The sequence below is a fragment of the Nomascus leucogenys genome, chromosome 8 (genome assembly GCF_006542625.1).
Source record: "Nomascus leucogenys isolate Asia chromosome 8, Asia_NLE_v1, whole genome shotgun sequence".
NCBI lineage: Eukaryota > Metazoa > Chordata > Mammalia > Primates > Hylobatidae > Nomascus > Nomascus leucogenys.
In genome coordinates, this window is record NC_044388.1 from 1,534,105 (window position 1) to 1,561,986 (window position 27,882).

General features: G+C 41.8%; 1 protein-coding gene and 1 non-coding gene across 13 annotated transcripts in view; both read right to left on the bottom strand.

The window, feature by feature from the left end:
* The window catches only part of DIP2B (disco interacting protein 2 homolog B), a 247,780-nt gene that overhangs the window by 108,996 nt on the left and 110,902 nt on the right, over positions 1–27,882 (bottom strand). For all 12 annotated transcript variants that reach the window (XM_003252153.3, XM_030816574.1, XM_030816577.1 and 9 more), the window contains exons 2-3: positions 15,430–15,501; positions 39–167 (exon numbers count right to left, since the gene is read on the bottom strand). In XM_003252153.3, coding sequence (XP_003252201.2) covers positions 39–167; positions 15,430–15,501 — 201 coding nt within the window. The remainder of the gene's footprint in view (positions 1–38; positions 168–15,429; positions 15,502–27,882) is intronic.
* LOC115836445 lies at positions 7,803–7,906 on the bottom strand. Its single transcript, XR_004031529.1, has one exon. It is a non-coding gene; the product is annotated as a U6 spliceosomal RNA (small nuclear RNA).

Sequence of the window (27,882 nt, forward strand, 5' to 3'; positions counted from 1 at the left end):
AAAATGATTCAGCTGGCCATTCTGCGGCTTCTCCTCACCTGATCGATATCGTTCATCCCTGGCTCCCCCAGATCGAGTTCGGTGGTACTTAGAGGGAGCAGAAGTTTGAGCTGCAGATGGAGCAGGTGTCTGGTTTCTAAGTTCTTTCTGTACTGCTGAATCAGTTTCTAAAAAAGGAAGTTTAAAAGATGGTTATCCAGTAACAGTAATAGCTAACATTTTCTAAAGCACTTTAAATATTCTCACAATACTCTGAGCTAGGTACTACTACCCCATCTACAGTAAAGGGTTAGAGTTTTAATACAAATACATAAATATGATGCAAAGACATCCAAACTAAAAAATATCATCTTAGGGCCTTAAATGTCAACAGGCTGACAGGGGAGGAATAGCAAGAAGACAAATGTAAATTAAAAGGCCATTCCACTCCTCTCCAAGGAGAGGCAGTAGTGATGGGGAGTTGACTGCATATGACCCCCAATCCTAAACAGTGAGACAACGAATAGCTTGGAGAGCCTTCGCTACCATACCGTCAGTCACTCCAGATAAACATAATACAAGCAAAAACAGGGTGACTATGCAAGCACAGCTTCAAGTCAAGTCTATTAGCCCCTCTTCCAACTGGACTCATCACTGACCCTGCCCTGTCCCCATACTCTGCCCTCCCAAAATTTACTGTCTTAACAAGAATATGGGGATGGGGTAAATAAACAGAAAAACACTAAGTTCTGATGTTTTCCTGCCTTTTTATCTCAAATGATTAATTCCAAATCTGTTTCTTAAAAAAAATTACAATAAGAAAATTTAACGAGATGTACATTTTTAACAAAATTTTGAGTGTAAAATACAGTAGTATTAATCTTATTAGTATTAATAAGGCACGATGTTATAAAGCAGAACTTACTAATCTTGCATAACTGAAACTTTATACCTGCAGAACAGCAATGTCTCATTTCCCGCTCCCTATATCCCCTGGCAACCACGATTCTACTCTCTGCTTTTATGAGCCTGACTCTCTTAGATATCCCATATAAGTGGAATCATGCAGTATTTGTTCTTCTGTGACTGCTTTATTTCCCTCAGCATAATGTCCTCCAGGTTCATCCATGTTGTCACATATTGCAGGATTTCCTTCTTTAAGGCTTAAGTTTCTGAAATAGCACCCAGTTATGCCCAGCAAGGCAGCTTACACATAGCAAATTAAATGCCCAATATATTAAGATGTCACCTACATAGCAAATGTACTGCTCCAGACCCCAGCTGAGAATCGGCCTATAAAGCAAAAAAATTAAGGAAAAAAAAAAAAAGACTCAAAGCAGCAGTCTGGGGAGTACAAGCAACAGTGCCACACACCCCAGTAAAGACTGATGGCATCAAAGTATTACAGGAACTGAGATTCATAATGACAATGTTACATCATTTAAAAAGAAAAAAAAAGCAGGTAGCATGCTGGAAAGGCCATGTGTTGAGGCTCTAGTCAATAGTTCCGGCTGAGCCCAGCCATCCACCTGCCCTGTCAAGGCATTAAACATGTGAATGAGCCATCTTAGACTGTCCAGAGCAGCCCATCTACTAGGTGAGGGGGAAGACAACCACTGAATGACCTCAGTTGGCAACCATATAGAGCAAAATAATCACCGAAATTAGCCCTGCCCAAATTCGCGCCTGTAGTCTCAGCTACTTGGGGAGACTGAGGCAGGAGAATCACTTGAACCCGGAGGCAGAGGTTGCAGTGAGCCAAGATCATGCCACCGCACTCCAGCCTGAGTGACAGAGCAACACTCTGTCCCCCCAAAAAAAAAAATTGTGGAGACTTATTCCCACCTTGGCTCACTTGCAAGGGTAGTGATTTATCATGAATGGAGGCAGAAAACAACACACAGGTTGAACACACCAAATACCCAAATCCAAAACTTTTTGAGCTCCTGTCTAATGCTCACAGGAAATGTTCCTTGAAACAGTTCTAATTTCCAATTTTCGGATTTCAGATGTTCAACTGGTATATAATGTAAATATTCCCCAAAAAAAAAAAATCTGAAATCTGAAACACTTCTAGTCCCAAGCATTTCAGATAAGGGCTACTCAACCTGTACCTCAGGCCTCATCAAAAAGAGGTGGGAAGGAGTATGGGGGCAAGGGAGGACAGCAGGGCATTATTTAACAGCATATGTAATGTCAGCTGGGCAGGCAAGATGCTGCCTCAAGGTGAATCATTCCCTGACCACGGTTTCACACTCCAACTAGATCTCAGAAATTACCTGGGGTGCTAAAATACAGATTCCTGTATTTTGAATAAGATATACACAGTTTCACTGACATGGTAAGGAAAAGCCAAAAGCAAAGATGAAACTTAACTACATGTATCAACATAATGAGATACTATATGCCATTACAAATGAAAAATATGTAGACTATGCAGATACTTCAGTCCAAATAAAGTAATGCCAAGTGATAAAAGAACACAAAATATTATGTACACAATATAATTATAACTGTATGTAAAAACTATTTATATACAATTATAAGGGTCAGGTGGGACATAAAAATCCCAAAGGTATTTGGATTGAGGTACTCTATTTCTTTACAATTTCATTGTTCTGCTTATAGAATGAATTACGCATAAAACCAAAGTAATTCTAAAAGACAATACAAATACATACTGGAATGGAAGCTGCCAGACTCACAGATTAAGTCTTCTTTATGACTTCTAAATTCTAGCACAGAATAAAACAGAGATCCGAAGAAAAGACAACTTGCTGATTATTACAAAGCAAGAGCTTCAGTTCGGGGGTTTCTGATCTTTCAGTCTGTTATGCAGAATATCCACTAGAGGTCACCATTATGTTTAAATAGTGAAGTTAAAAGATTTAGTAACAATAAAAAGTACACATTTTAGGTTCAAAAACATAAAGCCTTCCTTCTCAATGATCAATATGTATATAATTTATTGTTCCTTGGCAGAAAAATACATCAGAGTCTAATATGTTTCTATTGTTCGAATATGGTAAGGATGATAATCTGAAAAAAATGGTATTTAGTAGCAAAAAACTACACACTTCCACTCAGGAAGATGGAAGGAAGCCACCAGCCTCCACATGTTATCTTTTAATTCTGCTTACGATTTAACAGATATTCTCACCTGCAAGAGTAACAGAGTGAAACAGGATGGGCTCTGAGAACCAAGGAACCTAATAGTTCAACTTCTGGGAGTTGAACAGAGGAGACATGCCCACTGTTCTTGGTGCTAGTGTCCAGAGAAGAAACACATTAAACAAGTGGTCACCTTGTGTATACCTTTGACCTTGTGATACGTGCTAAGGAGGAAAAGAACAAGGGTCTCCCAGCCCACATAATGAGGATTTAACTTGTATTGGAGTTTCAGGGAAGATGAATGTCGAAAGGAGACAGTGATGCAAAACTTAACTAGGCAGAGAGAAGGAAAAGCCACTTTATTCAAAAGCATGGTGTTTGTAGAATCCCAGTGAGGGAGAAAAGCCTTGGCGAGTCTAAGACCAGTGACGCTAAAGATACAGCAAAAGGGTGGAGAGTTACAAAATGACACTGGACTAGAAAAGTGGCATCAGGTCACTTGTCCTAAGCCGAGTGGGCAGCCTTTGAAGGGATTTACAGGAAATGACAGAATATCAATGATAATAATATTTCCATGGCTCTTGCCTATTACCATCTCATTATGTCTTCACAACAGCACCATGTGATAGATACTATTAACGAAGCAGGATGCTCGTCACAGATTTTTCCACAGTGAGAGGGAACCAATAATCACCTTGAATCATTATAGGGCCCTCACTCCCACACCATCCAAGAAGGATGGGTAAATGTACCTTGATTGAAAGGCTAGAGCAGCTATGAGTAATTGATGAAAGTCTGCCTTTGAAGGGTCGGTGATTAACCTCACCGCCTAGAGAAGGCAAGAGAGGAATGAGAGTGCTGGTGTCTGATGTCTGGAAAAGGGGCCACCTGCCTGTTTTCCAGGGGTAGACTCTGTAAGGAGAGTGGGTTGGGAGCTCCGGGTCTGTAAAGTGGTAGGTGTCTGAACAGATCCTGACCCAGAGCTTCCTCGGCCACTTGACATCAGGAAAATGACAGTGCATGAGGCTAAAAGAGCCAACATCAGGAGCTCTGCTCCGGGAGTCCAAGCAGAGTACCTGGCTCCTCCTCCATAACGCATCAGAGTAGCTGATGCAGGGAACAGGCTCAGCATTACTGGCTGGTCACACAGTGAGGACCAGTTTTTCAGCAGCACTCGGTGAGATGATGGAAAGCAAACAGCAAACTGTGGGGATCCTTCCCCTTTGGGTGTGAAAGCTGGATCTACCACCTCTCCTTTTGCACTGCCTATATAATCCCTGAGGGTTCTCAGACAACTTAGGAGTAAAAAGAAGCCCCAAGAGGAAAATACTGGACTTCCTTCTGATGAGATATATGGGGGCAGATATAATTGCAACGTGTGCTCCAATTCATAGTGATTTTAATACCATTCAAACCAAACAAATGAAAGCAGAACGGGGACTGGAAAAAAGATTCTATGTTCTTTCCATTATGCTATGAGCCTCATTTGGGAAGGAACTTTTAAATCAAAATGAGACAGATAAAATAATTCCACTCCTCAAACCCTATGCATACATACATACACAGAGGCACATTGCCTACTGAGTATTTGTAATTGGAAATGTTCTGTGGCATTCCAAAATGCTGTTCCTGATTTCAAAAACTGGTTTTAAGTTCACGTCCCTTTGAATTTCCACGGTACTTTGTTTGGAGCTCTCTTACAGTACTTATTCTACTCTCTTTTATGATCCTCATTTGTGTAACTGTCATCTCTCCTGCTATGGTGTAAATAACTTGAGGTCAGAGGCTGGCCTTAATTATCTTGTATTTCCTATAGTAACTGGTCCTTGGTCTTTCATATTGCAAGCATTTAGTATTTTAATTAAAATAAATAATTAAGATATTGTCTGTCTCCTCACCTCCACCGATAATAGTAGCTGGCTGGGAAAAATAAACACAAAAATGTTGAGATAGCCATTTAAAGTTTACCTAAAAATCCTGCTTATTTGTGTATCTCCAATTCATATAAGTTGTATGCAAAAATGTGTGCCTCTCACTATCTTCATATACTTACACAAGGACATTAAGGAAAACAGGGTTACAGACTACTCCAGGAGGCATTATTAGAGGCTTGAGAGAGAGAATAAAACACAAGCGTTTTCCTTTGTTTCATTTTAACTTGGTCACACGTGCACCCTTGAACAACTTCAAAGGCAGGACTGAACCTAGAAGAACTGTGATGAAAGGGGCACGGAGCAGCTGCCAAGTGCAGTGTACTTATAGGAACTGGAACACCACGGACTGCCACTCAGCACAGTAAGCAGCAATCACAAAAGGAATTCACGTTTGGGAAAAACCTTTGGGTCACCAGAACTTCTTATCAAGACAAGCTAAAGAACATCAACAAATATTAATAACTATCTTCATAAACTTACTATTTATCCCTAAAAAATAAGTAGGCAGGAGTCTGGGGGAAAAAACAATGCAGAAACATATAGGTCAAGAAAGAAAATGTGAAAGGTAAGATCTTATTCTGAAGCAGGAGATAAACACAATTCACCTCAAAAATGAAGTGAAAGACGGAAGCAAGTCACAGGATGAAGGAAGAAAATCAAATACACAAAGGTCACAAATAATCTCAAATACAGTAAGACAAAACAAAATGAGCAGTATCCTGCCTCTCCTTTTCTTTCTGCTCATTTCTGTTATAAATCTTGTAGTACTATTTAAAATAGATGCACCAACTTCATTTAAAAATTAAAGAAATGCTAGAAATATCATTTGAGAATTGATATACTCTGCACAGCCTCTTGAGGTTTTAGTAGGTCTAAATTAAAAGATCTATTGAGGGTGGAGACAAGTTGCCAGGATCAATCTACAAGAGACCACTCTACAACGTGTAGAATGCCCTGCTTCTTTTTTTTTTTTTTTTTTTGAGACAGAGTCTCGCTCTGTCGCCCGGGCTGGAGTGCAGTGGCGCAATCTCGGCTCACTGCAAGCTCCGCCTCCCGGGTTGACGCCATTCTCCTGCCTCAGCCTCCGAGTAGCTGGGACTACAGGCGCCCGCCACCGCGCCCGGCTAATTTTTTGTATTTTTTAGTAGAGACGGGGTTTCACCGTGGTCTCGATCTCCTGACCTCGTGATCCGCCCGCCTCGGCCTCCCAAAGTGCTGGGATTACAAGCGTGAGCCACCGCGCCCGGCCCCTGCTTCTTGTATTACCTAACACTTTTATCTTCATAGATGTTTACTCAAGAAAATGCCAGAAATCCTAAATGCTCTTTCTTTTTAGTTCTGCAGACATTTATAAAACATCTACTATATATCAGGCACTAAAGCTAGAAACTGGGGACATGAAGAATAAAAAAAAAATAAAAAATAATGTTCCTCCAGTAGGTGAATAAGACACACAAACAGACCACAATCTATGGGATGGCCAAAGACAGCTCTTTTAAAATGCAACTCAGATAATGGAAGTGGGGACTATTTATAGGGCTGGTCAAGGAGGGCCTCTCCAGGACTTCCCTAATTGAACAAACCCCTAAGTAGAGTGACAGAGCAAGCCAGGTAGGTTCTGGGCAGTGTCTTGTCCCATGCTGTCTCCTTGGTGTCGAAACAGTATTTGGAACACAGTAGGCACTCAGTAAATACATACTGTCCTTAGATTTTGTCAGTAACCCCTGTAACTTTAGAATGAACTCTTTTTCTATTAAAGCTAGCTGGAATTATCAGTTACTTGTATCCAAAGTATCTTAAAGATTGGAACACAGGACCAGCACAGGGTGCCTTTCTACACAAAATATTCCATTTTCCTGCAACTCCAAGAGTGGCCAAGAGTGACTAACTTACAGAGAAGTTAGAATGCGTGTGGTTTGAAACTTCAATTCTTTGGGCCAAAAGAAAGAGTCAATTTCCTGGCCGCTTCTCCCTGGAAGTCTGCTAATTGAGGCATTTGGGAAGCTTTATACTTGGCCACAGTGGCTTCCAACTACTCAAAGATGTTCTGTGGGCCATTCCTTTCAAAGAGCAGACAGCTCAGAATGAGGAGATGGGAGGTGTGAATCTGCCGTATCTTCATTTCTCTCATGCCTCTCAAAGTGGGAGCGTTTTGAGGCCCTGAATTTTTCATCTATAATCTTATAAATTTTAATTTATTGTTAAGACAGCATGGCCCTTAAATACCAGATAAGGTATGGGTCTTGTTTAACTAAAGAAACAACTGTCAGTTCCAATGCTGGGAGGTTTAAGTGATTTTTTAGGGTAATTTTGAAGCAGATTTTTGCCATACAGTGACTTTAGAACCTAATCCCTATAATGCTACTGAATTTAGTTTTTCTTATTTTTGGAGACAGGGTCTCACTCTGTCAACCAAGCTGGCATGCAGTGGCACAATCACGGCTCACTGCAGCCTCAACCTCTCAGGCTCAAGCAATCCTCCTGCCTCAGCCTCCTGAGTAGCTGGGACCACAGGTGTGCACCACCACACCTGGCAAATTTTTTGATTTTTTTGTAGAGATGATGTCTCACTATGTTGCCCAGGCTGGTCTCAAGTGATCATCCTGCCTCAGCCAACCAAACTGCTGGCATTACAGGCATCAGCCACTGAGCCCAGCCAGCCATGCTTAATATTAACCAAACTTGTCCATACTAAATTTCTACTACTTCCTTTATCGGTTTATTTTTTGCATGTTATTTTTCCTTACACAATGACATGTTACTTGGGTCTAATGTTCTAAAAAGATGAAATGCATCATGAATTTGCATGTCATCATTGCACAGGGGCCATACTAATCTCTATATTGTTCTAGTTTTAGTATATGTACTGCCAAAGCAAGCACTCCATTACTTACTATTCAAATATTTTCCTCAAACTTGCATTATCTTCCATATTTCCTGTCACACTGTTAATTTTTTCTGAAGTCCTGTTTTAAAGATTTATGTAACATTTGAGAAAAGAAATATAAAATATACACAAATATGCAACCCAAGATAACTACAGATCAATTCCACACACACAAAAAAATCATTCACAAGGCAGGGAGAGGTGGCTCACACCTGTAATCCCAGAACTTTAGCAGGCTGAGGTAGAAGGATCGCTTGAGCCCAGGAGTTTGAGACCAACCTGAGCAACATAGCAAGACCCTGTCTCTAATGTTTTTTTTTAAAGAAAAAAAATCACTCATTAAATTTTTAGGTAAGGAGCATGTGCACATAATAATCCCAGTAATAAAATGTTGCAGTATTAACTTTTTATTTAAAAAGATACTAGTGATTAGGCCAGGTGCAGTAGCTCAGGTGTAATCTCAACACTTCAGGAGGCCAAGGGAGGCGGATTACTTGAGGTCAGGAGTTTGAGACCAGCCTGGCCAACATGGTGAAACCTTCTCTACTGAAAATACAAAAATTAGCCAGGTGTGGTAGCACATGCCTGTAATCCCGGCTACTCAGGAGGCTGAGGCAGGAGAATCACTTGATCCTGGGAGGTGGAGGTTGCAGTGAGCCGAGATCACACCACTGCACTCCAGCCTGGGTGACAGAGCAAGACTCTGTCTCAAAAATAATAAAAATAATAATAATAAATAAAAAGTAGCGAGAATGTTACCTTTTTTTTTTTTTTTGAGACTGAGTCTTGCTCTGTCACCCAGGCTAGAGCGCAGTGGCACAATTTCGGCTCACTGCAACCTGTCTCCCAGATTCAAACGATTCTCCTGCTTCAGCCTCCCAAGTAGCTGGGATTACAGGCATGCGACACCATGCCTGGCTAATTTTGTATTTTTAGTAGAGATGGGGTTTCTCCATGTTGGTCAGGCTGGTCTCGAACTCCCAACCTCAGGCCCACCTCGACCTCCCAAAGTGCCGGGGAGTACAGGTGTGAGCCACTGAACCCAGTCTGACTCTACTGAACTTTAATAAAGTTTAATAAAGCTTAAATTTGCATTCCAATGCCATTTAAAAAGTCAAACTAGGCAGGGTGTGGTAGCTCACACCTGTAATCCTAGCACTTTTGGAAGGCGGAGGCAGGAGGATCACTTGAGCTCAGGAGTTCGAGAACAGCCTGAGCCACATAGTGAGACCTTCTCTCTATTTAGGAAAAAAAAAAAAAGTCAAATTAAATGGCTTCCTTCAAAATTTACAAAGATATACGGGGTAAATATGCCAAAGGGTAATCTCTTCTTTTGACATGGAATCTATATAACATAAATTACCCAACCCTACAATCCACCCCTTTTTGGGAAGGACATTGTTAATGAACAAAATGGTCAAATAAAGTGAAAAACACAAAATGAAAGAATTTACCACTGAGAGACCCTCACTAAAGTATTTGGCTACTAAAAAATGTGCTTTAGGAAGAAGAAAATTGAGCCAGGCATAGTGGCTCATGCTTGCAATCTGAGCACTTTGGGAGGCTGAGGCAGGCAGATCACTTGAGGCCAGGAGTTCGAGACCAACCTGGGCAACATGGTGAAACTCCGTCTCTACTAAAAATATGAAAATTAGCTGGGTGTGGTGGCACAAACCTGTAATCCCAGCTACTGGGGAAGCTGAGGCACAAGAATCGCTTGAACCAGGGCTGGGCGCGGTGGCTCATGCCTGTAATCCCAGCTCTTCGGGAGGCCGAGGCGGGTGGATCACAAGGTCAAGAGATCAAGACCATCCTGGCCAACATGGTGAAACCTTGTCTCTACTAAAAATACAAAAATTAGCCGAGTGTGGTGGCAGGCGCCTGTAATCTCAGCTACTCGGGAGGCTGAGGCAGGAGAATCGCTTGAACCCAGGAGGCAGAGGTTGCAGCAAGCCAAGATCAGGCCACTGCACTCCAGCCTGGCGACAGACGGAGACTCCGTCTCAAAAAAAAGAATCGCTTGAACCCAGGAGGTCCATGGAGGCTGCGGTAAGCAAAGATCACAGCACCGCACTCCAGCCTGGGCAACAGAGTGAGACCTTGTCTCAAAAAAAGAAAAGAAAAGAAGAAGGAGGAGGAAACTGACCTGAGAAAGAGTGAGGTAGAAGAAGGAATAGTAAAGAAATGGATAGTAACTATTGTTAACTACATAAAACAGTAACTGATAGTTGAAGGCACATGAAAATAAAGGTGATACTAAAATGTAAGATAAGAAGTGGTGGATGGCCAGGCATGGTGACTCACACCTGTAATCCCAGCACTTTGGGAGGCTGAGTTGGGTGGATCACCTGAGGTCAGGAGTTTGAGACCAGCCTGATGAACATGGAGAAATCCTGTCTCTACTAAAACTACAAAATTAGCTGGGCATGGTGGCACATGCCTGTAATCCCAGCTACTCAGGAGGCTGAGGCAGGAGAATCGCTTGAACCGGGGAGGCAGAGGTTGTGGTGAGCCGAGATCACGCCATTGCACTCCAGCCTGGGCAACAAGAGTGAAACTCTGTCTCGAAAAAATTAAAAAAAAGAAGTCGTGGTGGTGATCAACATCAAAGCATTCTAAAGTCCTTGTGTCCTTTAAGAGAATTAAGATGCCTAATAACTATGTTTAGATTTGTTTTTTAAAGCCTTAGGATAAAAAACACCATAGGGACAAACACAGTTACTCATGAAAGAAGCATCAATTTACAAGGAAGATGATAATTCTTAATTTGAATGTACCTAATAACATAGCTTTAAAACATATAAAGCAAAACTTGACAGAATTACATGGATAACTGACAAATCCACAGATTTGTCAGAGAGAGAGAGAGAGAGAAAAGAAGACAGACAAGAGAGGAGGAGAGCGAAGGGGAGACAAGCAACATAAAGCAGAGGGTTTAAAAATAAAGAGAATATTATAAATAACTTTGAAAACTAAACAAAACAATTTCCTAGAAAAATTGAGTTTGGCCGGGCGCAGTGGCTCACACCTGTAATCCCAGCACTTTGGGAGGCCGAGGCAGGTGGATCACAAGGTCAAGTGATGGAGACTACCCTGGCCAACATGGTGAAACGCTGTCTCTACTAAAAATACAAAAATTAGCTGGGCGTGGTGGCACATGCCTGTAGTCTCAGCTACTTGGGAGGCTGAGGCAGGAGAATCGCTTGAACCTGGGAGGTGGAGGTTGCAGTGAGCCAAGATCGCACCACTGCACTCCAGCCTGGCGACAGAGCAAGGATTCTGTCTCATTTAAAAAAAAAAAAAAATTAAGTTTACCAGAACTGGCTCAAGAAGAAACAGAAAACTGATAGGGCTTGGTAACAAAAGAAGGGAAGGAAGATAGGGACGTTGAGGGTGACTTTTAAGCCTGTAACTTGCTGGGCTTATGAACGTGGGTTGTATTCACTCAGAAGGGAAAACTAGAAGCACAGGAGCAGGCTGGATGTTGTAGTTGGCTTTCTGGGGAATGCATGCAGGGAGGGGTTAGTAATGGTGGTAGAGGCAGGGTGCAGAAGTCACAAATTTAAATTTTGGATATGTTGAAATGGTGATGCCTTTAAGGTATATAAGTGGAGATGATAAGTGGAGATGTTACGTATGCAATTGGATCTATGGATGGGGGCTCGGAAGAGATCTGGGTTGAAGATACATATTTAGGAGTTACCTGAATTCAAATGATAATTAAAGTCACAGGTGTGGCTAAAATAATCTAGAGAGATACAGCATTGGTTCTCAAAGTGTGCTCCCTGGACCACCAAGCTCAACATTACCTGGGAAATTAACAAAAATGCTTATTCTCGGGCCTCACCTTGGACTAGATGAATCAGAAACCCTGAAAATGGGGCCCTGCAGTCTGTGTATTAACAAGCCCTCCAGTGATTCTGAGGGCTTGCTACAATTTGAGAACCACTGATACGGTGTGAGAAGGCAAGAGGTCTTGGTCCTTAACTTGAGAAATCTAACATTTAACAGACAAAAATGAGCCTGTAAGAAAGACTAGGAGCAGCAGGAAGTGAAGGGTAAGAAAATAAGAAGAGTGGGTAGGGCATGGTGGCTGATGCCTGTAATCCCAGCACTTCGGGAGGCTGAGACGGGTGGATTGCTTAAGCTCAGTAGTTCAATACGAGCTTGGACAACATGGCAAAACCCTGTCTCTACAAAAAAATACAAAAATTAGCTGGGTGTGGGAGCTCATGCCTGTAATCCCAGCTACTTGGGAGGATGAGGCGGGAGGCTCGCTTGAGCCTGGGAGGCAGAGGTTGCAATTAACCCAGATCACACCACTGCACTCCAGCCTGGGCAACAGAGCCAGACCCTGCTCAAAACAAAAACAAGAATGAAAGAAAAGAAGATAAGAAGAGAGATTCAAAATAAGAGTTTTGAGAGACAGGGTGCTGAATACTACTGAGATTAGATGGCAATAGCTCCAGAAGGAACTAAAATGGGCTGAGAAGTGAGCATTTGAGAAAATAGTGTAAGTATAGACAGTTCTGAGCAGTTTGATTAGAAAGGGGCAACAAAGAGGGTGAAAATGGAAGTGGCTGAGAAGTAAATGGAGGAATTTTTTTTTTTTTCTTTTGAGACAGAGTCTTGCTCTGTCTCCCAGGCTGGAGTGTAGTGGTGCAACCTTGGCTCACTGCAAGCTCCGCCTCCCGGGTTTTACACCATTCTCCTGCCTCAGCCTCCCAAGTAGCTGGGACTACAGGCGTGCACCACCTACGCCTGGCTAATTTTTTTTGTATTTTTAGTAGAGATGGGGTTTCACCGTGTTAGCCAGGATGGTCTCAAACTCCTGACCTTGTGATCCGCCCACCTCGACCTCCCAAAGTGCTGAGATTACAGGTGTGAGCCACCACACCAGGTTGGATTTTTTTTTTTTTTAAATAGACAGTAATAAGCATAATGAACTGCTGAGGGACGAATATGGCTGAGAGACAGTGACTGTACGAGACAGAGAATGACTGTATGATAGAGATGAGAACCTGACAGCAATGGCATACCAAGGGGGCAATGCAGCTGTCTGCCTCAGCAGGAGAGGCCTTTATTACAGCGTTTAGAATTGCTACACACAGTGATACTTTTTAGTAAAAAGCAGACCAATTTTTTGTCGTTTTCATCATTGCTTTATATATATATATTTATTTGTTTATTTATTTTTGAGACGGAGTCTTGCTCTGTGGCCTAGGCTGGAGTGCAGTGGCATGATCTTGCTTCACTGCAACCTTTGCCTCCTGGGTTCAAGCAATTCTCCTGCCTCAGTATCCCGAGTAGCTGGGATTACAGGTGTGCGGCACCACGCCCAGCTAATTCTTGTATTTTTAGTAGAGATGGGGTTTCACCACGTTGGCCAGGCTAGTCTTGAAGTCCTGACTTCAGGTGATCCACCCGCCTCGGCCTCCCAAAGTACTGGAATTACAGGCGTGAGCCTCCATGCTCGGCCCATCATTGCTTTTTAAGTTCTCTACAGATACTGTGTGCCTTACTGACTGCACCCAGGTAGACTGCTCTCACTGCCCTATCCTTGGTGCCATTGGATAGTATAAGGTTTGGGGAAAAGGAGGAGGGGTTGGGATCTGAAGCATGGGTAGAAGGACTGCCCTTGGCCAGGAGGAACAGATAATCTTTTTAACCAGAAGGAAGGAAGTAATCATGGAAGGGCACAGATGTGGGAAGTGTGGCATCAGGAAGTTGAAGGAGTTGTCATCGTATGCCTTTATTTCCCCTGTGAGGTCACCTGCAAGGCCATCCCTACTGGGGGAGGGATATGCCACATTCTCTTGGCCTACTGCAATTAAACAACTGATTCATCAAATCCATGCTCACTAAGCAAATGATTTGGTTCCCATTATAGGCTTGCCCATGGGGCAAGAATGTGCTGACCACACAGATTTCTCATAGTAGGCCAGGCGTGGTGGCTCACACCTATAACCCCAACACTCTGGGAGGCTGAGGTGGCAGTACTGCTTGAGCTTAGGAGTTCAAGACCAGCCTGGGCAATAAAGTGAGACCCCAACTCTACAAAAAATCATTAACTGGGTGTGGTGGCACACACCTGTAGTTGCAGCTACTCAGGAGGCTGAGGCAGGAGGATCACTTGAACCTGGGAGACTGAGGCTGTAGTGAACCATGATTGCACCACTGCGCTCCCGCCTGGGTGACAGAGCAAGATTCTGTCTTAAAAAAAAAAAAATTTCTCATAGTAAATTAATAAACTGATTTTTGAACATGATTTGGTTTCTGCGTAGCCTGACCACGGATAACAAATTGTGGTCCTTTTTACAGTTATACCTCTTGTTGAGCTATTGCTTTTACACCAAGTGACTCAAGTAAATCTCAGGGCCTTCAGAGGCATGGGCCAGATCCACAATAAAAAAAAATCAAGGTAACCTCCTCAACCCCTAGGTCATGCCTTGCTCAGCAAACGCTGGCTTTTCATTAGCTGTCGCTGGCCCAATTTCCACCTCTTCTCTCTCAATTCATTTCTACATACACCTATTCATTGAGATATCTTAAATTAGCTGTCAGTATATTGACCTACTAGTTTCTCTATGAAGGTATTTCCAAGAACAATACAGGAAATAAACACGTCAAAGAAATATATTGGTATACCACCATTATTTATTTATTTATTCCACTGTTCATTCAACAAATATTTATAGACCATAAACCACGTGCAAAGCTTACTATGAGAACTGTGAGAGATACAAAGTCCTCATGGTATTTATAATTCAGTAAAAAAAAAAAAAAAAAAAAGCCATTAGTTCCCCAAAGAACAGGCTTGCAGAAACACACTTTGGTTGAAGGTTGCAGAAAATCAGAAATAAAGACAAAACACCCTATACTAAAAGTGATATAAGCAGAAATAGGCTATCAAAGGAAATCCCGCAATCTGAGTAACTTTAAAAATATGATGATTATTTAGAGACAGCCTTGCTTAGAGGCAAAGGTTATGGCAACCCCTTTGGAATTAAGCATGAAATTAACTCAGGATTTTCTGATATATAAACAATGTGCTAGTCTCTCTATAGAAGCAGTAAGTCTGGCTTTGAATAAATCTACAATTTCATTTAGGGTTTTAGCCCCCAATCCTCAAGTGTTGCCATTCAATACGGGATCTGTCCTTCCTTCCTCCCTCTTGCTCTTCTTCATCAGTTTGTGCACCATCGTAAATACGATGTGGTTTTTCCATGGCTTGGAATTTTCTGCCATGGAATCATCTCAGTTATGCATAGTCTTTCACACACTACCACCCAAGTTCTGTGTAAATTATCTGATGACCTTAGGTATTTTTAAAAGTGCCTAGCACACAGCAGATGCTCATTAAGATTCATTTCCTCCTTTCTTTCCTTCCGTTTTTTTCTCTCCCCTGGTGTGAAAGGGAGGGAAAAACAGGAACAAACAAAAGATAGAGGTCTTGTAAGACAGCATCTTTTTGGTGTAAAAATACTGAAAAAGTTGAAACCATTTTTTATTGCCTACCTTGTGTCTGCGGGCTGTAAGGAGATAGGAGTTTGGACCTTTTCTTTTCATAGCCCTTCTGGGTGATGTCCCCTAAAATAGCAAGAAACAGAAATAGGTCATGCATTATTCTTACTCTGTGGTTTTCCACTGTAAAAATAAAATTAATTACAGAGTTATAGAACTACCCCATATAGAGGCAGGGGGTTGGTGGGGGGATGTATGGTTCTTTGCCAAGGATTTTGCTATGTATGATTTCCCACAGGCTTGGAGCTGACTTCCTGTAGAATACTGTAGAGCTTGTCCCAAAACCTATTTTGCATAGCAATATGTTGTATACCATGACAGAGATCCCCAAGTTCCTAGGCATCCCTAGCTTCCTTGGTATTTAAGATATCCCAAAATGGAATGCGGCAAGGCTGATAACGATTTCTCTCTGAAGTTTCAATTTACCAAATGAGTACAACTGGTTTCTGAGGTATTCACTTATATTGCTATACAGAACCACATAAAAGTAAGAGAAGACAAAGTTCAGGCTCTGGATGGGATAATTAAAAGGACTTTCTGTACCCTAACACCTGTGCTGGAACCTGGGACTGGAATTCCCACATCCTCTCCCCTTGGTTCAATGCTTTGTCTTATTTATTCATGTGGCTCTCTTTTCCACAAGGTTAAATTTAAAAGTATGTATGATGCACAAATTAGTGCATATACAACAAATGCAATAAGGATAAACTGATAAATACAGGAGAAAAACTGTAGTTGAAGTGGCAAGAAATGGACTAGGTACTAAGGAAATGGAAATAGATGGATGAGTAGAGAGTAGGGTTAAAAGGAACAGGAAATGCAGAGAAACAAGAGGACGTTAAGGGAGAATGAGTGATTTAAAGCTGAGGGATGAAAGATATGTGGTGAGGTGACATGACAGAGCACTGTTTTCTGAAAAAGAACCTTTTAAAATAAGAGATAACTTTATTTACTGTGAAGCCTTACATAGAACCTAATATATAAAACAGGAAAAAAAGTCAAATTGTAGTATTAAAAGTACTTTAAACATTCAAAATTTTAATATCCATTTATTAGGGGAAAAAAGCATGTCTGATGGATACAAATTTGCAATCAAGGGTGATAAATTTCAGGTGCTGTTGGTCTTGGCCTCCAATGCTGCAGTGGATGGTGGAGAGGAAGCAGGGATCACTAATAAAAAGGGCTAGGGCAGAGGACTTAACACTGCACTGCAGCAAGTTCACCCTTGCTGGGAGAATGAGTTGTCAGGAACCAAGACTAAAAGCCAGAAGGAGTAGATGTTGGTCCAGTGCTACTACAGAGATCTGGGTAAGAGTAAGTAGTAGCTTGAATTAAAGATAGTGGTAGAAGGGGTGAATGAAGTGAATGAATTAAGAGGAAGACCATAGGATTTGCTGACTGGTTGAAAATAGAGGCCAGGTGCAGTGGCTCACACCCGTAATCCCAGCACTTCAGTAGGTTGAGGTGGGTGGATCACAAGGTCGGGAGTTCAAGACCAACCTGGCCAACATGGTGAAACCCCATCTCTACTAAAAATACAAAAAATTAGCTAAGTGTGGTGGCACATGTCTGTAATCCCAACTACTCAGGAGACTGAGACAGGAGAATTGCTTGAACCCGGGAGGTGGTGGTTGCAGTGAGCCGAGATCATGCCACTGCACTCCAGCCTGGGCAACAGAGCAAGACTCTGTCTCAGGAAAAAAGAAAGAAAGAAAGTAGGGTGGAGCTGGTTTCTCGCTTGAGGTGTGTGTTTGGTGAGGTCGCAGAAAAGAGTTAAGCTTAGGACAGACCTGTGGGACACATAAGAAGAGATAGCTAATCAACAGTTGGTTTTATGGATCTAGAACTCAGTAAAGAGAGATTTGGAATCATTGGGATATAGTTGAAAAATAAAATGATACAATCCTCTTAGAGTAATTTGCAAGTTTCTATCAAAATTGATTCAGCAGCTGTACTCCTAAGAATTTACTCAATGATAATATTCACACACGTGCACAAAAATCAGTAAGAGTATCCTATGCTCTACTGTTTACAGTAAAAAAACAAACTGGCAGCAATCTAGATGCTTATATTATAGACCATCTATATCAGTGGCTTTCAACTAGGAGAGTTTTGTCCCCCAGGAGACATGTGACAATGTTGGGAAACATTTTTGTCACCATGGAAGAAGAGGTGCTACTGGCATCTAGGGGATAGAGGCCAGGGATGCTGCTATAACAACCTGCGACGTCCCACAACAAAGATTTATCCGGCCCAAAATGCCAGTAGTGCTGAGGATGAAAAACTCTATATAATAATGGGCAAGTAATCCAAATACATTGCCACAGGAGATGTAATACATTACGTGTAAAAGGCAAGCTGCAGAACAGTAGGTATAATATAATCTGATTCTGTAAAAAATTAAAGTTTTTTTTAAAAACAGTAATAGGTATGTTTGCACATATACAGAAAATAATCTGGAAGGCTATATACTAAATTGTTTATCCTTGGGTGACTTTCACGGTGTGTGTGTGTGTGTGTGTGTGTGTAGATACATATATTTTGGAGGCAGGGTCTCCCTCTATCACCCAGGCTGGAGGAAGTGCAGTGGTGAGATCATAGCTCACAGCAACCTCAAACTCCTGGGCTCAAGGGATCTTCCCACCTCAGCCTCCCAAGTGGCTGGGACTATAGCCACGTGCCACCATGCCTGGCTAGTTTTTAAATTTTTTCTCAAGACAGAATCTCGTTTTGTTGCCCGGGCTGGTCTTGAACTCCTGGGCTCAAGCAATCCTCTCGTCTCAGGCTCCCAAAGTGCTAGAATTACAGGTGTGAGCCACACCTGGCCTGTTTTATATACTTTAGTAGAGTTTGATTTTTAAAAAATAAGCCTGATTTATATAAACTCAAAAGTACACATCTTTCTAAGAATGAATGGTCCATAGGTGTATATTTGCTAACAAGATGGTTTACACAGTATATTCAATTTTAAGAACAATATTTTTGATAGGTCATTGGATGGGGTAAAAAAAAAGAAAAAAAGAAAAAAAGAAAAATAGCTGGGCGAGGTGGCTCACGCCTGTAATCCCAACACTTTGGGAGGCCGAGGCAGGTAGATCACCTGAAGTCAGGAGTTCGAGACCAGCCTGGCCAACATGGTGAAACCCCGTCTCTGCTAAAAATACAAAAATTAGCTGGGAGTGGTGGCATGTGCCTGTAGTCTCAGCTACTCGGGAGGCTGAGGCAGGAGAATTGCTTGAACACAGGAGGCGGAGGTTACTGAGGTGAGCCGAGATCACACCCTTGTACTCCAGCCTGGGCAACAAGAGTGAAACTCCGCCTCAAAAAAAAAAAAAAAAGAATAATGTGTTTGAACGCGTGTAAAATTTTTTGCTGTGTATGCATTGGAAAGATGTGCATGTTTACCCACGAAAATATTAACAGTGGTTAGTTATGGCTTGCAAGATTATGAAATGGTTTTATAGTTTCTTTTCCTTCTTGCTCTTATTTTCTAATTTTTCTGCAATGAACATTATTTCAAGAAACAATAAATATTTTAAAACTTCAATCATGACTACTTACTACACTATACAAATTTAATCACAATGGTCCTTCATCTGTTTCCCTGGTAAAATACAGAAACTGTGAATTTTTTGTTAAAAAAAAATTAAACCTTTTCAAATTAGCCAACTGAAGACTTCGGGGAATTTCAAACAGTACATACAGCTAACAGGGGTACAGAAGCCTACCAAGGAAACCGTCATTAGAAACAGGAAACCATGTCTTTATTGTGAAAGAAATACCAGAGCATTCTTCTGTTCCATTCCCCACTCACAAGATCCCCTACCTCCACCCCCTACCCTGGCACAAAGGCCACTTCTGATGGCTCAGAACACATCTGGCAAAGGGACAAAGTGAAAGGCCTTTAAAAAGCTTTCTTCAGTGCTTAAGTCTCAGTCAGGCAATGTCAGTAAATGATCGTGGGACAATCTGTTAGATTTGGCATCGTGGACGTTAATCAACTACTAACCACCTCAGGTTTTGAAAGAGGTCAACCAAGAGAGTCTAGTTCAGCCATGCCAATTAGCTCCATCAGATCCACAAACGAGCAAAGAAATTAAGGAGACCTGGAAGAAGCTGAGCTGCAGTGAGAATGTGAGGACTACAATGCTAGGCCTACAGTAACTTTAAAATGTCCCCCCACCCCGTTTTCTGACTACAAGACCCTGTGCTCAAAAGTCACCCCTCTGTGATGCCTTCCACTACTTCCTCCTAGTGCGCCTACAAATCTGCATACATGTCTGTGATAGCACTTAGCACACCACTGGTATTTTAATTATGTGTTTACACCCCATGTCTCCCTACTAGACTGTGCACTTGAGGGCAGGGATTGTGTCTTGTTCATCACTGTAGCCCGCCCACAGCCTGGCACAATAGACGCTTGTTGAACTAGTGACTGAATGAATTAATAAAATGGAGGCAGTGAGAGAACAATAAATCAAACAGACATGTGTACTTGGGTGGAAAACTAGAAATAGGAGAAAAAGAGTTCTTTACCAAGAGCTGAAAGGCTCAGGGAATGGAATTCAGTGGAGCAGAAGTTTACTGAAACTTGACAGCTAGACCTTAAAGGTGAACAAAAAAGCAATGCCTGGACTGCCTGAAGAGAGGAATAGTACATAAATCACAAGGCACTAAAAGCTAGAGAACTCCAAGCCAGATACAGATACATCCCTTAGCTAGAGGGCAAGATCAGACAGAAAGAATTCAGTGAGAATCTGTTATTTCACATTTCTGTGGTTGCCACCTATAGTCTGTGCTCTTAAATCATCCTCACCCCCTGTACTTACACAGATTTTGCTGCACTAAAGCAATGTTTTTCAACCTTGTCCAATTTTTAAGATTCTCCCAAGGACTTGCAAAAATACAAATTCCCAGACCCCTCCCATGGAGACTCTGATGCACTAAGTCTGGATTAAGATCCAGAAATCTCTACTTCTAACAAGCATCTTCCGATGAGTCCTAAAGCCAGGCAAGTTTGGAAATTGCTGCAGTGAGGAACCCTGTCCAGGGTATGCTGGATGGTTCTGTAGACTGAATGTGAGGAGGGAACTGATTGGGAGGAGGGGGAAGAATGCTGGCTGGGCTATCCAGCCACAAGGGAGAGCACGGAACCTCTGGAGCTCAGACACTGAGTCACACCACAGGCTTTCTTACTCACAACAGACTTTTTGCCATCTGGCATATAGAACAAAAAGGAGAATCATAATGATACCTATATAAAATTTGCATTAAAATGGCATATAAGGTAAACCTGTTCTTCAAGTTTTTTTGAGAAATAAACAAATACAGGGAGGATTAGCCTTCCCCTCCCACTAGAGTAACGTCTTTTGTCCAGGTGCCTGCAGCGCTTGGCAGGAGTGGAGGCAGGCATAGAGCCTTGTATGAAGACACTGACCTAAACCAACAAGAGACTGGTCATGGCAAGTCTGGGACCCACACACTGTGAGACTGTCCAGCTGCATCAGAATTACCACAGTCTTCAACAGCCAGCAGCAGACATACAGAAAGACACATGTGTGGGGCTGAGTATGAAGGACATATGTTTCCAACTTCTTTCCTCACCACCTGGGATCAATGAAAACAGCTTGGCACAAGTGGCCCACAAATCTTCTTCAAGTTGATTGAGAGAGGGCTGTGAGGAGGTGTGCGTGAGCCTGCCAGCCACCCAAGCCTCCTAAAAGCCACAAGGTGGTAGGGAGAACAGTCGCATAAGTAGTGAGCAGTTAGGTGTGTATTTACACCAGTGAGGTGGGTGACACTGTGCTGTGGTGAAGAGCTCAAGGGTCTGAGCTAGACAGAACCACGTCTGAGGCAAAAGGACTCTAGACAAGTTTTATTTCTTGATAAATCTGTTTCTTTCTTTTTCTAAGACAGGGTCTCACTCTGTCACCCAGGCTGGAGTGCAGTGGCATGATCATGGCTCACTTGTGGGCTCAAGTGACCCTCCTGCCTCAGCCTCCTGAGTAGCTGGGACCAGATGGGCTTGCTATCACACCCAGCTAATTTTTAAAAAAGTTTTTTTATAGAGACAACGGTCTCACTATTGCCCAGGCTGGTCTCAAACTCCTGGGCTCAAGCAGTCCTCCTGCCTTGGCCTCCCAAAGTGTTGGGATTACAGGTGTGAGCCAATGCGCTCAGGAGAGCCTCAGTTTCTACATCTGTGAAATGGGGAACAGTCTCTCCCTTGCAAAGTTTTCACTGTGATTTAAAATACAGGGTCTGGGCTATGGAAAATAACATCAACAAACATTGACTAAAAGCCTACCCTACTGGCCAAGTGGGGGTAGGGGTAGACAATTATGTCGCAGAGAGGAGGCACAGGCAAACAAACATGACTAACGCTATAATTAAGCGTCATGGGAGACACGTACACAAATGCAGCACCTTCTGGAACCCAGAAGGAAGCATCGCGATCTTGGCCTGAGTAGGGAAAGGAATGCTTTACAGAGCAGATGACATTTGGTTTGGGTCTGGCTTTTCATTCTCTTATCAGAAAGGTGATATAAATTCCTAATGATTCAGTCACTTAGTGGTTTGCTAGTTGTACTCTGCTGCTGACTGGCTCTGTATGGGCATGGCCATTTTTGGTAGTTGTTCAGGATTCCTATCTCCCAAGAAACAGGGCAATGCTAAGTAACTTTCATTTATGACCTTGTGCAGTACCTTGAGCTATTGGGGGCTAAATAAACACAACATCTGAAAAATTCTGGAGGGTCATCAAGTCATATGCATAACTTTTTCTGTCGGGAACAGTCTTAATGGACAGAGAGCAAGGGTTACAGCTGCAGCCATAAACTTCCTGCCCCAGTGGAAATAACAGAGCATGTGCCATGCAACCCTGCTTCAAAGTCACAGCTATGTAGTCGGGGTGGTGATAGAGGGTGGGGGGACTTTGGGAAGGAAAGAAAAGCATTTTTGAGCACTGAATGGATGATATGCAGGTCATTAAACAAAGACAAAATAGTATCTTTGCCTTCAAGGAGTTCCCAGTCTAAACAAATATTACAATAAAAGTGCAAGTGCTACACTCAAGATTATTTGCAAAGTCCCATGGGAGCAAGGAGAGCATGCTAATGAAAACTGTAATACTCAATAAGAACATATAAGTAAAATAACACTTATCAAGGGCCTCCCATGTATCAGTCTCTGTTCCAAGAGCCTCACAACAGCCCTATCAGGTGATATTATCATCATTTTTCTCAATTTACAGGTGAGGACAGTGAGGCACAGAAGTTTAAGCAATTTGCCTACAGTCACACCTAGTAAGTGCTGTGATCAAGATTTGAATCCAGGCAGAACTGGCTCCAGAGCCCCCACTCTTAAACACTACCATATATTCATTTTTATAGAGACGCTCCAAATTCTACTTCAGAAAGATTGAGAAGACATCACAAAAGTTGCTCTTGGGTTAGGTCTTGAAGGATGACCATCAGGAGAGATAGACACTGAGGGTGAATGCACAGTTTATCAAACCCAGAGTTTGGAAAAGAGTGGCATGCTTGGAACAACAGATACAGAAGCTTTAATTTCAATCACTGATGAACAGAGATGGCCCTGCTGCTACTCCTGAAGCCTAACCTGAGGTAGGACTTGGCCGTTTGTGCCTCACCGCGAAATCCTCAGACATTTGACATGGAGGGTTGATAGTAACCTCATGGGCCCATCAATTTACTTTACTCTTCAAAAAATGGCACTATATAACACCACCACCAATCTAACTTTTCGAAACATTCTTTTAAATTTTTTACTCTTTAACTTTTCAAAACATTCTGACATCAATTCATTTGATTCAGCTGAAAACCTTCTTCAATAAATGGAAAAGGCATTACCTTCATGAGAACAAGAAACTGAAATGTGAAAAGTTAAATGTCTTGCCTAAGCTAGACTAGAATCTCTGGCCTTTTTCTTGCTGTTCTTTGCCCATTGTTATTTGTAGGTGGCCCCTAAATCAGATGCAATTTAAAAAAATAAAACCTATTGTCCATAAATAAACAACATAAGCAATTACTATGAATCACTTCAAAATACAGATGACTTTCCAAAATGTATTAACAATTCTGCTCCTCAACAGGACCCTGGCTGAACTGTCTCTTTTAATCTCCTTCATCTTTTATTTTTTTGAGATGGAGTCTCTCTCTGTTGCCCAGGTTGGAGTATAGTGGTACAATCTTGGCTCACTGCAACCTCCACCTCTGGGGTTCAAGTGCTTCTCCTGCCTCCGCCTCCCAAGTAGCTGGAACTATAGGCAAGTGACATCACTGCTGGGTAATTTTTGTATTTTTAGTAAAGACAGGGTTTCACCACGTTGGCCAGGCTGGTCTCCAACTCCTGACCTCAAGTGATCCACCTGCCTTGGCCTCCCAAAGTGATGGGAATATAGGCACGAGCCACTGCCCCTGATCCTTTCATCTTTTAAACCAGACAGCCAACTGTGGAAACTGTGTCCAATTGGTATTTTAAAAATAGCAAAAAAAAGGCCGGGCACGGTGGCTCACGCCTGTAATCCCAGCACTTTGGGAGGCCGAGGCAGGTGGATCATGAGGTCAAGAAATCGAGACCATCCTGGCTAACACGGTGAAACCCCGTATCTACTAAAAATACAAAAAATTAGCTGGGTGTAGTGGCGGGCACCTGTAGTCCCAGCTACTTGGGAGGCTGAGGCAGGAGAATGGCGTGAACCCAGGAGGCGGAACTTGCAGTGAGCAGAGATCACGCCACTGCGCTCCAGCCTAGGCGACAGAACGAGACTCTCTCTCAAAAAAAAAAAGAAAAGGCAAAAAGATCATTATACATCATTACTAAATATTCATTTACATAGAAAATGGCCAACATCTTCAAATCTATACCTGAATCTAATCATCCTATTCTATCCTTTACATGTAAATTTTAGACCAGGAAGCTGGTTCGTGTTGGCTATGGCGGGAGATGGGGAATAGGACTAGGGTTATCACTACTCATACATGAAGCATACAAGTAGACAAATAAAGAGAAAGAGATGAAAATATAGCTGAGAATGTGAATGAGGGCAATCTTAAAGCAAAGCTGAAAAAGGCAGAGGATGTGAATACTATCCAGGAGAAGCTGGCTGGAAGACAAAAATTTCATTATTATATTTTATCATGTTCTCTTCACAATGATAATTCCATCCAATGCAATATATATAGCAGCCACCCATCTTCAAATATCTTCCTTCCAGAGGTGATCTAGAAAGGCTCACAAACATACAAAATGAAGCTCACAGTCATACAAAACAATGCCCTTAACACTTAAACCAGCTCCTGGCCTCTATCTTCCCCTATTTTTCTTGCTGTTTCCTACTGAAAGTGTCCAACAGGACTCCAAAGAATTTACAACCTTGAATGATTTTAAAAACTCTCTGTAGTTTCTTTCTACACAGAGGTAGAATTGATCCTGTGATGAAAAGAGTAAAAAGATATAACATTTTCGTAGTGTAGCCAGAAATAAAGCTCTGTTAAACTACTACAATCTGTTGAAAGAAGATGAGAATTTTTATTGTATCTAATTTTTTTGGAATAAAATCAGTGATTCTAAAAGTCTTCAACTGGCAGTCTATAAAAGCTATAGTTTTAACTCAACCTTGCTAATCTTACAAACGATTTTTCAAGGAAATTAACTTTAGGACATTCAAATTTCCATTCTCAGTAGATATCCTCTCACCTCATTTAGGACAATGACTAGACATTTTCCATGTCAAGAACTAGAGAATAAGCACAGACTGCTTTCTCCTCAAACACAAACCATAGAATTGCTTTGGCTGCACAGCCCTGTTTTCTAGGTCAAACATATGTGACTTCTTACAAATGGTATTTCACCTAAGGCACCAAGCAAGTTCAAACAAAAAGCAACAAAGTCAAACACTGAGAAAATGATCTGTAAGTCTCATCATCAGGCGCTGGTTAAATTAATCCATCTAATACAAAAGGTATGTTTATTTGTCCACTTAGAACTATGCCTGCAAATAAGAAGTTTGCTATACAAATGACCTGAAGGTTCCAAAGGGACAGGAGGAATCCAGGGGATGGTTCAGTCAATAGAAAGAGCACGGGTTCTAGCATGAAACAGATCTGGGTTCGAACGCTGAGTCTGTTTACTTGCTTCTTGACAAGTCACTTAACAACTCTGTGCCTTAGTTTCCTAATAGGTAAAACTGGAATAACTCCTACCTTGAGTGTTTATGATGAGTCTTCAATGAGAGAATAAATGCAAAAGTCCCTGGCACACAGCACATACTCAACTTGTTTTAGCTGACAACTCCCCAGCCCCAACCCCACCCTTAAGTCCTAAGAATAACTATCTTTAAAAGGATTATCTAGAAAATTCTGTGTTGGTAAATTCTCTTTTAAAAAAATAAGACAGAACGCATCAAGTATCACTAAAGTTGCTCCACAGTGCTCTAGACTCAGATCATGGTACTAGACTCAGCACTAAGAGCCAACAAAGTTAGTGCCTTTGGATGCTAAGGGCCTAAAAGAAGGAAAACTGACGTCTCAGAGAGGAGTATACAAATATCTAAACCAGAAATGAGCAGGCATCAGTTAAAATGCATATATGTAAATAAACCATGCTATTATGCACAAAACAGTGCTACGTGCATCTAATTACGAATGTTGCCAAACTTCTAGAAAAAAAAAGAAATGGCGGGGGGGGGGGGAAGTAATTTTCATTATTGCTTCTTCTTTCCCCCTTTATCTTGGTAATTTTTCTCTGAAGATTAGAAAACTGTTTCTAGTGTTAACAGCTAGTTATCTTCCAACTATTCTGCTTTTATTCCTGCATCAATTGGAGCAATTTTTAAAAGCCAGGCAATAAGTAATAGTATCTATACCAGTCACTGAATCTGAATTAAATGGTGCATGTGCCAGGCATTCTTTATCAATAGTCTAGATAAAATTAACAGTGATCAAAATCTAGGTATCTCCTTTGGCAGGCGCAAAAAAAAGTGAAAACTTTTAAAGAGATGAAGAATTTTGTTGGTAGCCAATTCATACTGCTCTGGAAACCAAAGACGCATAGGGAAAAACACAAGTAAGGAGAATACTGCCACTGCCACTGCCATAGCATGGGGATCGCAAAAGCAGGTCGCTTAGGCCAAAGTGGAAAGAGGTTCTTCCAATGAGGCAGTAAACATCACCATTCTGTGTTTGGCATAGGTTTATAAACTTGTGTTCAAGTCCCAGTGTCCAGAGACTTAGGTTTTCCTCCCCATTTTGTTACAAACTATTTATCTGATACTGGGCAAGCCACTATATGTCTCTGGGCCTCAGTCTCTTCATCTGTAGGAATAAGGATCTCATGGGCTCTAAGGCTGCTTTAGCTCAACGTTGGATGAATGCCATTTGTCTGGCACTGTTACATATGGCAAGTCAAAAACAAGGGAGGATATCCAGCAGGCAACAGGAGAGAGAAACTCTAGAATGGATATATAGATTTTAGAACCATCAAGCGTAGGAGGTGGTAGCTGAAGCCTTGGGTGTGAATGATATCACCCAGAAGGAATGCAGCATGAGAGAAGGCAGCCAGAAAAGGAATCCTGGGGTAAACTAACACTTAAAGAACAGGCAGAGGAAATGGAGACGATGCTGACACACAGTAGAGACCAGGAGAGAATGAGGAAAATGGAGGCAGAGAGGAGAAGATGAGTGCACACTGTCACAAATATAAAATAAGGATCAAAAAATAACTACTGGATTTGGCAGGTAGATCATCAGTGGCCCAGTTAAGAACAGTTTTAAAGGAACAGTGAAGGAAGAAAACAGATTATTTAGGACACTGAAGAATGAGTAAGAGGTGAAATGACAGCAAGAGATTTCCTTCTTTCAATGTTTTGTTAAAAAGGGAATGAGATATGGGGTAGTATTACAGAAGGCTAGAGTCAAAGCAGGCGAGTTTTCTTTTTTTCTTTTTCTTAAAGATGGACAAATATGTAAGTTACAAAGACAGCTATTAGAAAGATACTGATTCTACCAACAAACAGTAAGAACTTCCTACATACAAGCCACCACTTTAGTGGGACAAGGGCCCAACATTTATAGGCATAGTGATGAAGTTTACAGTTTCTTCCAGCATAGAGAGACATCCGAAAAGAATTCTATAATTAATTATTTAATTACAAGTTCGATAAGGGTTAGTGTTGTCAGCGGTTAGGGCCAGGGCTTCTCAACCTGGGCTGGGAATGTGGTATCTGCGCTGATCTGTGAGTGCTTTATGGGTGTGGAAATGTTAATACTCAGTCCTTTGGGGCAGTTTAGCTGAGCTTCAGGGAACTGAAAGCCTTGGGCCAGTCACCTCGAACAGGCAGTCTTTTTACCCCACTGTATTGAACAAATATTATCATTTTCTGTGTTTGTCAGGATGTATCAAAGGTTTAAAGCACCGCAGGACTTT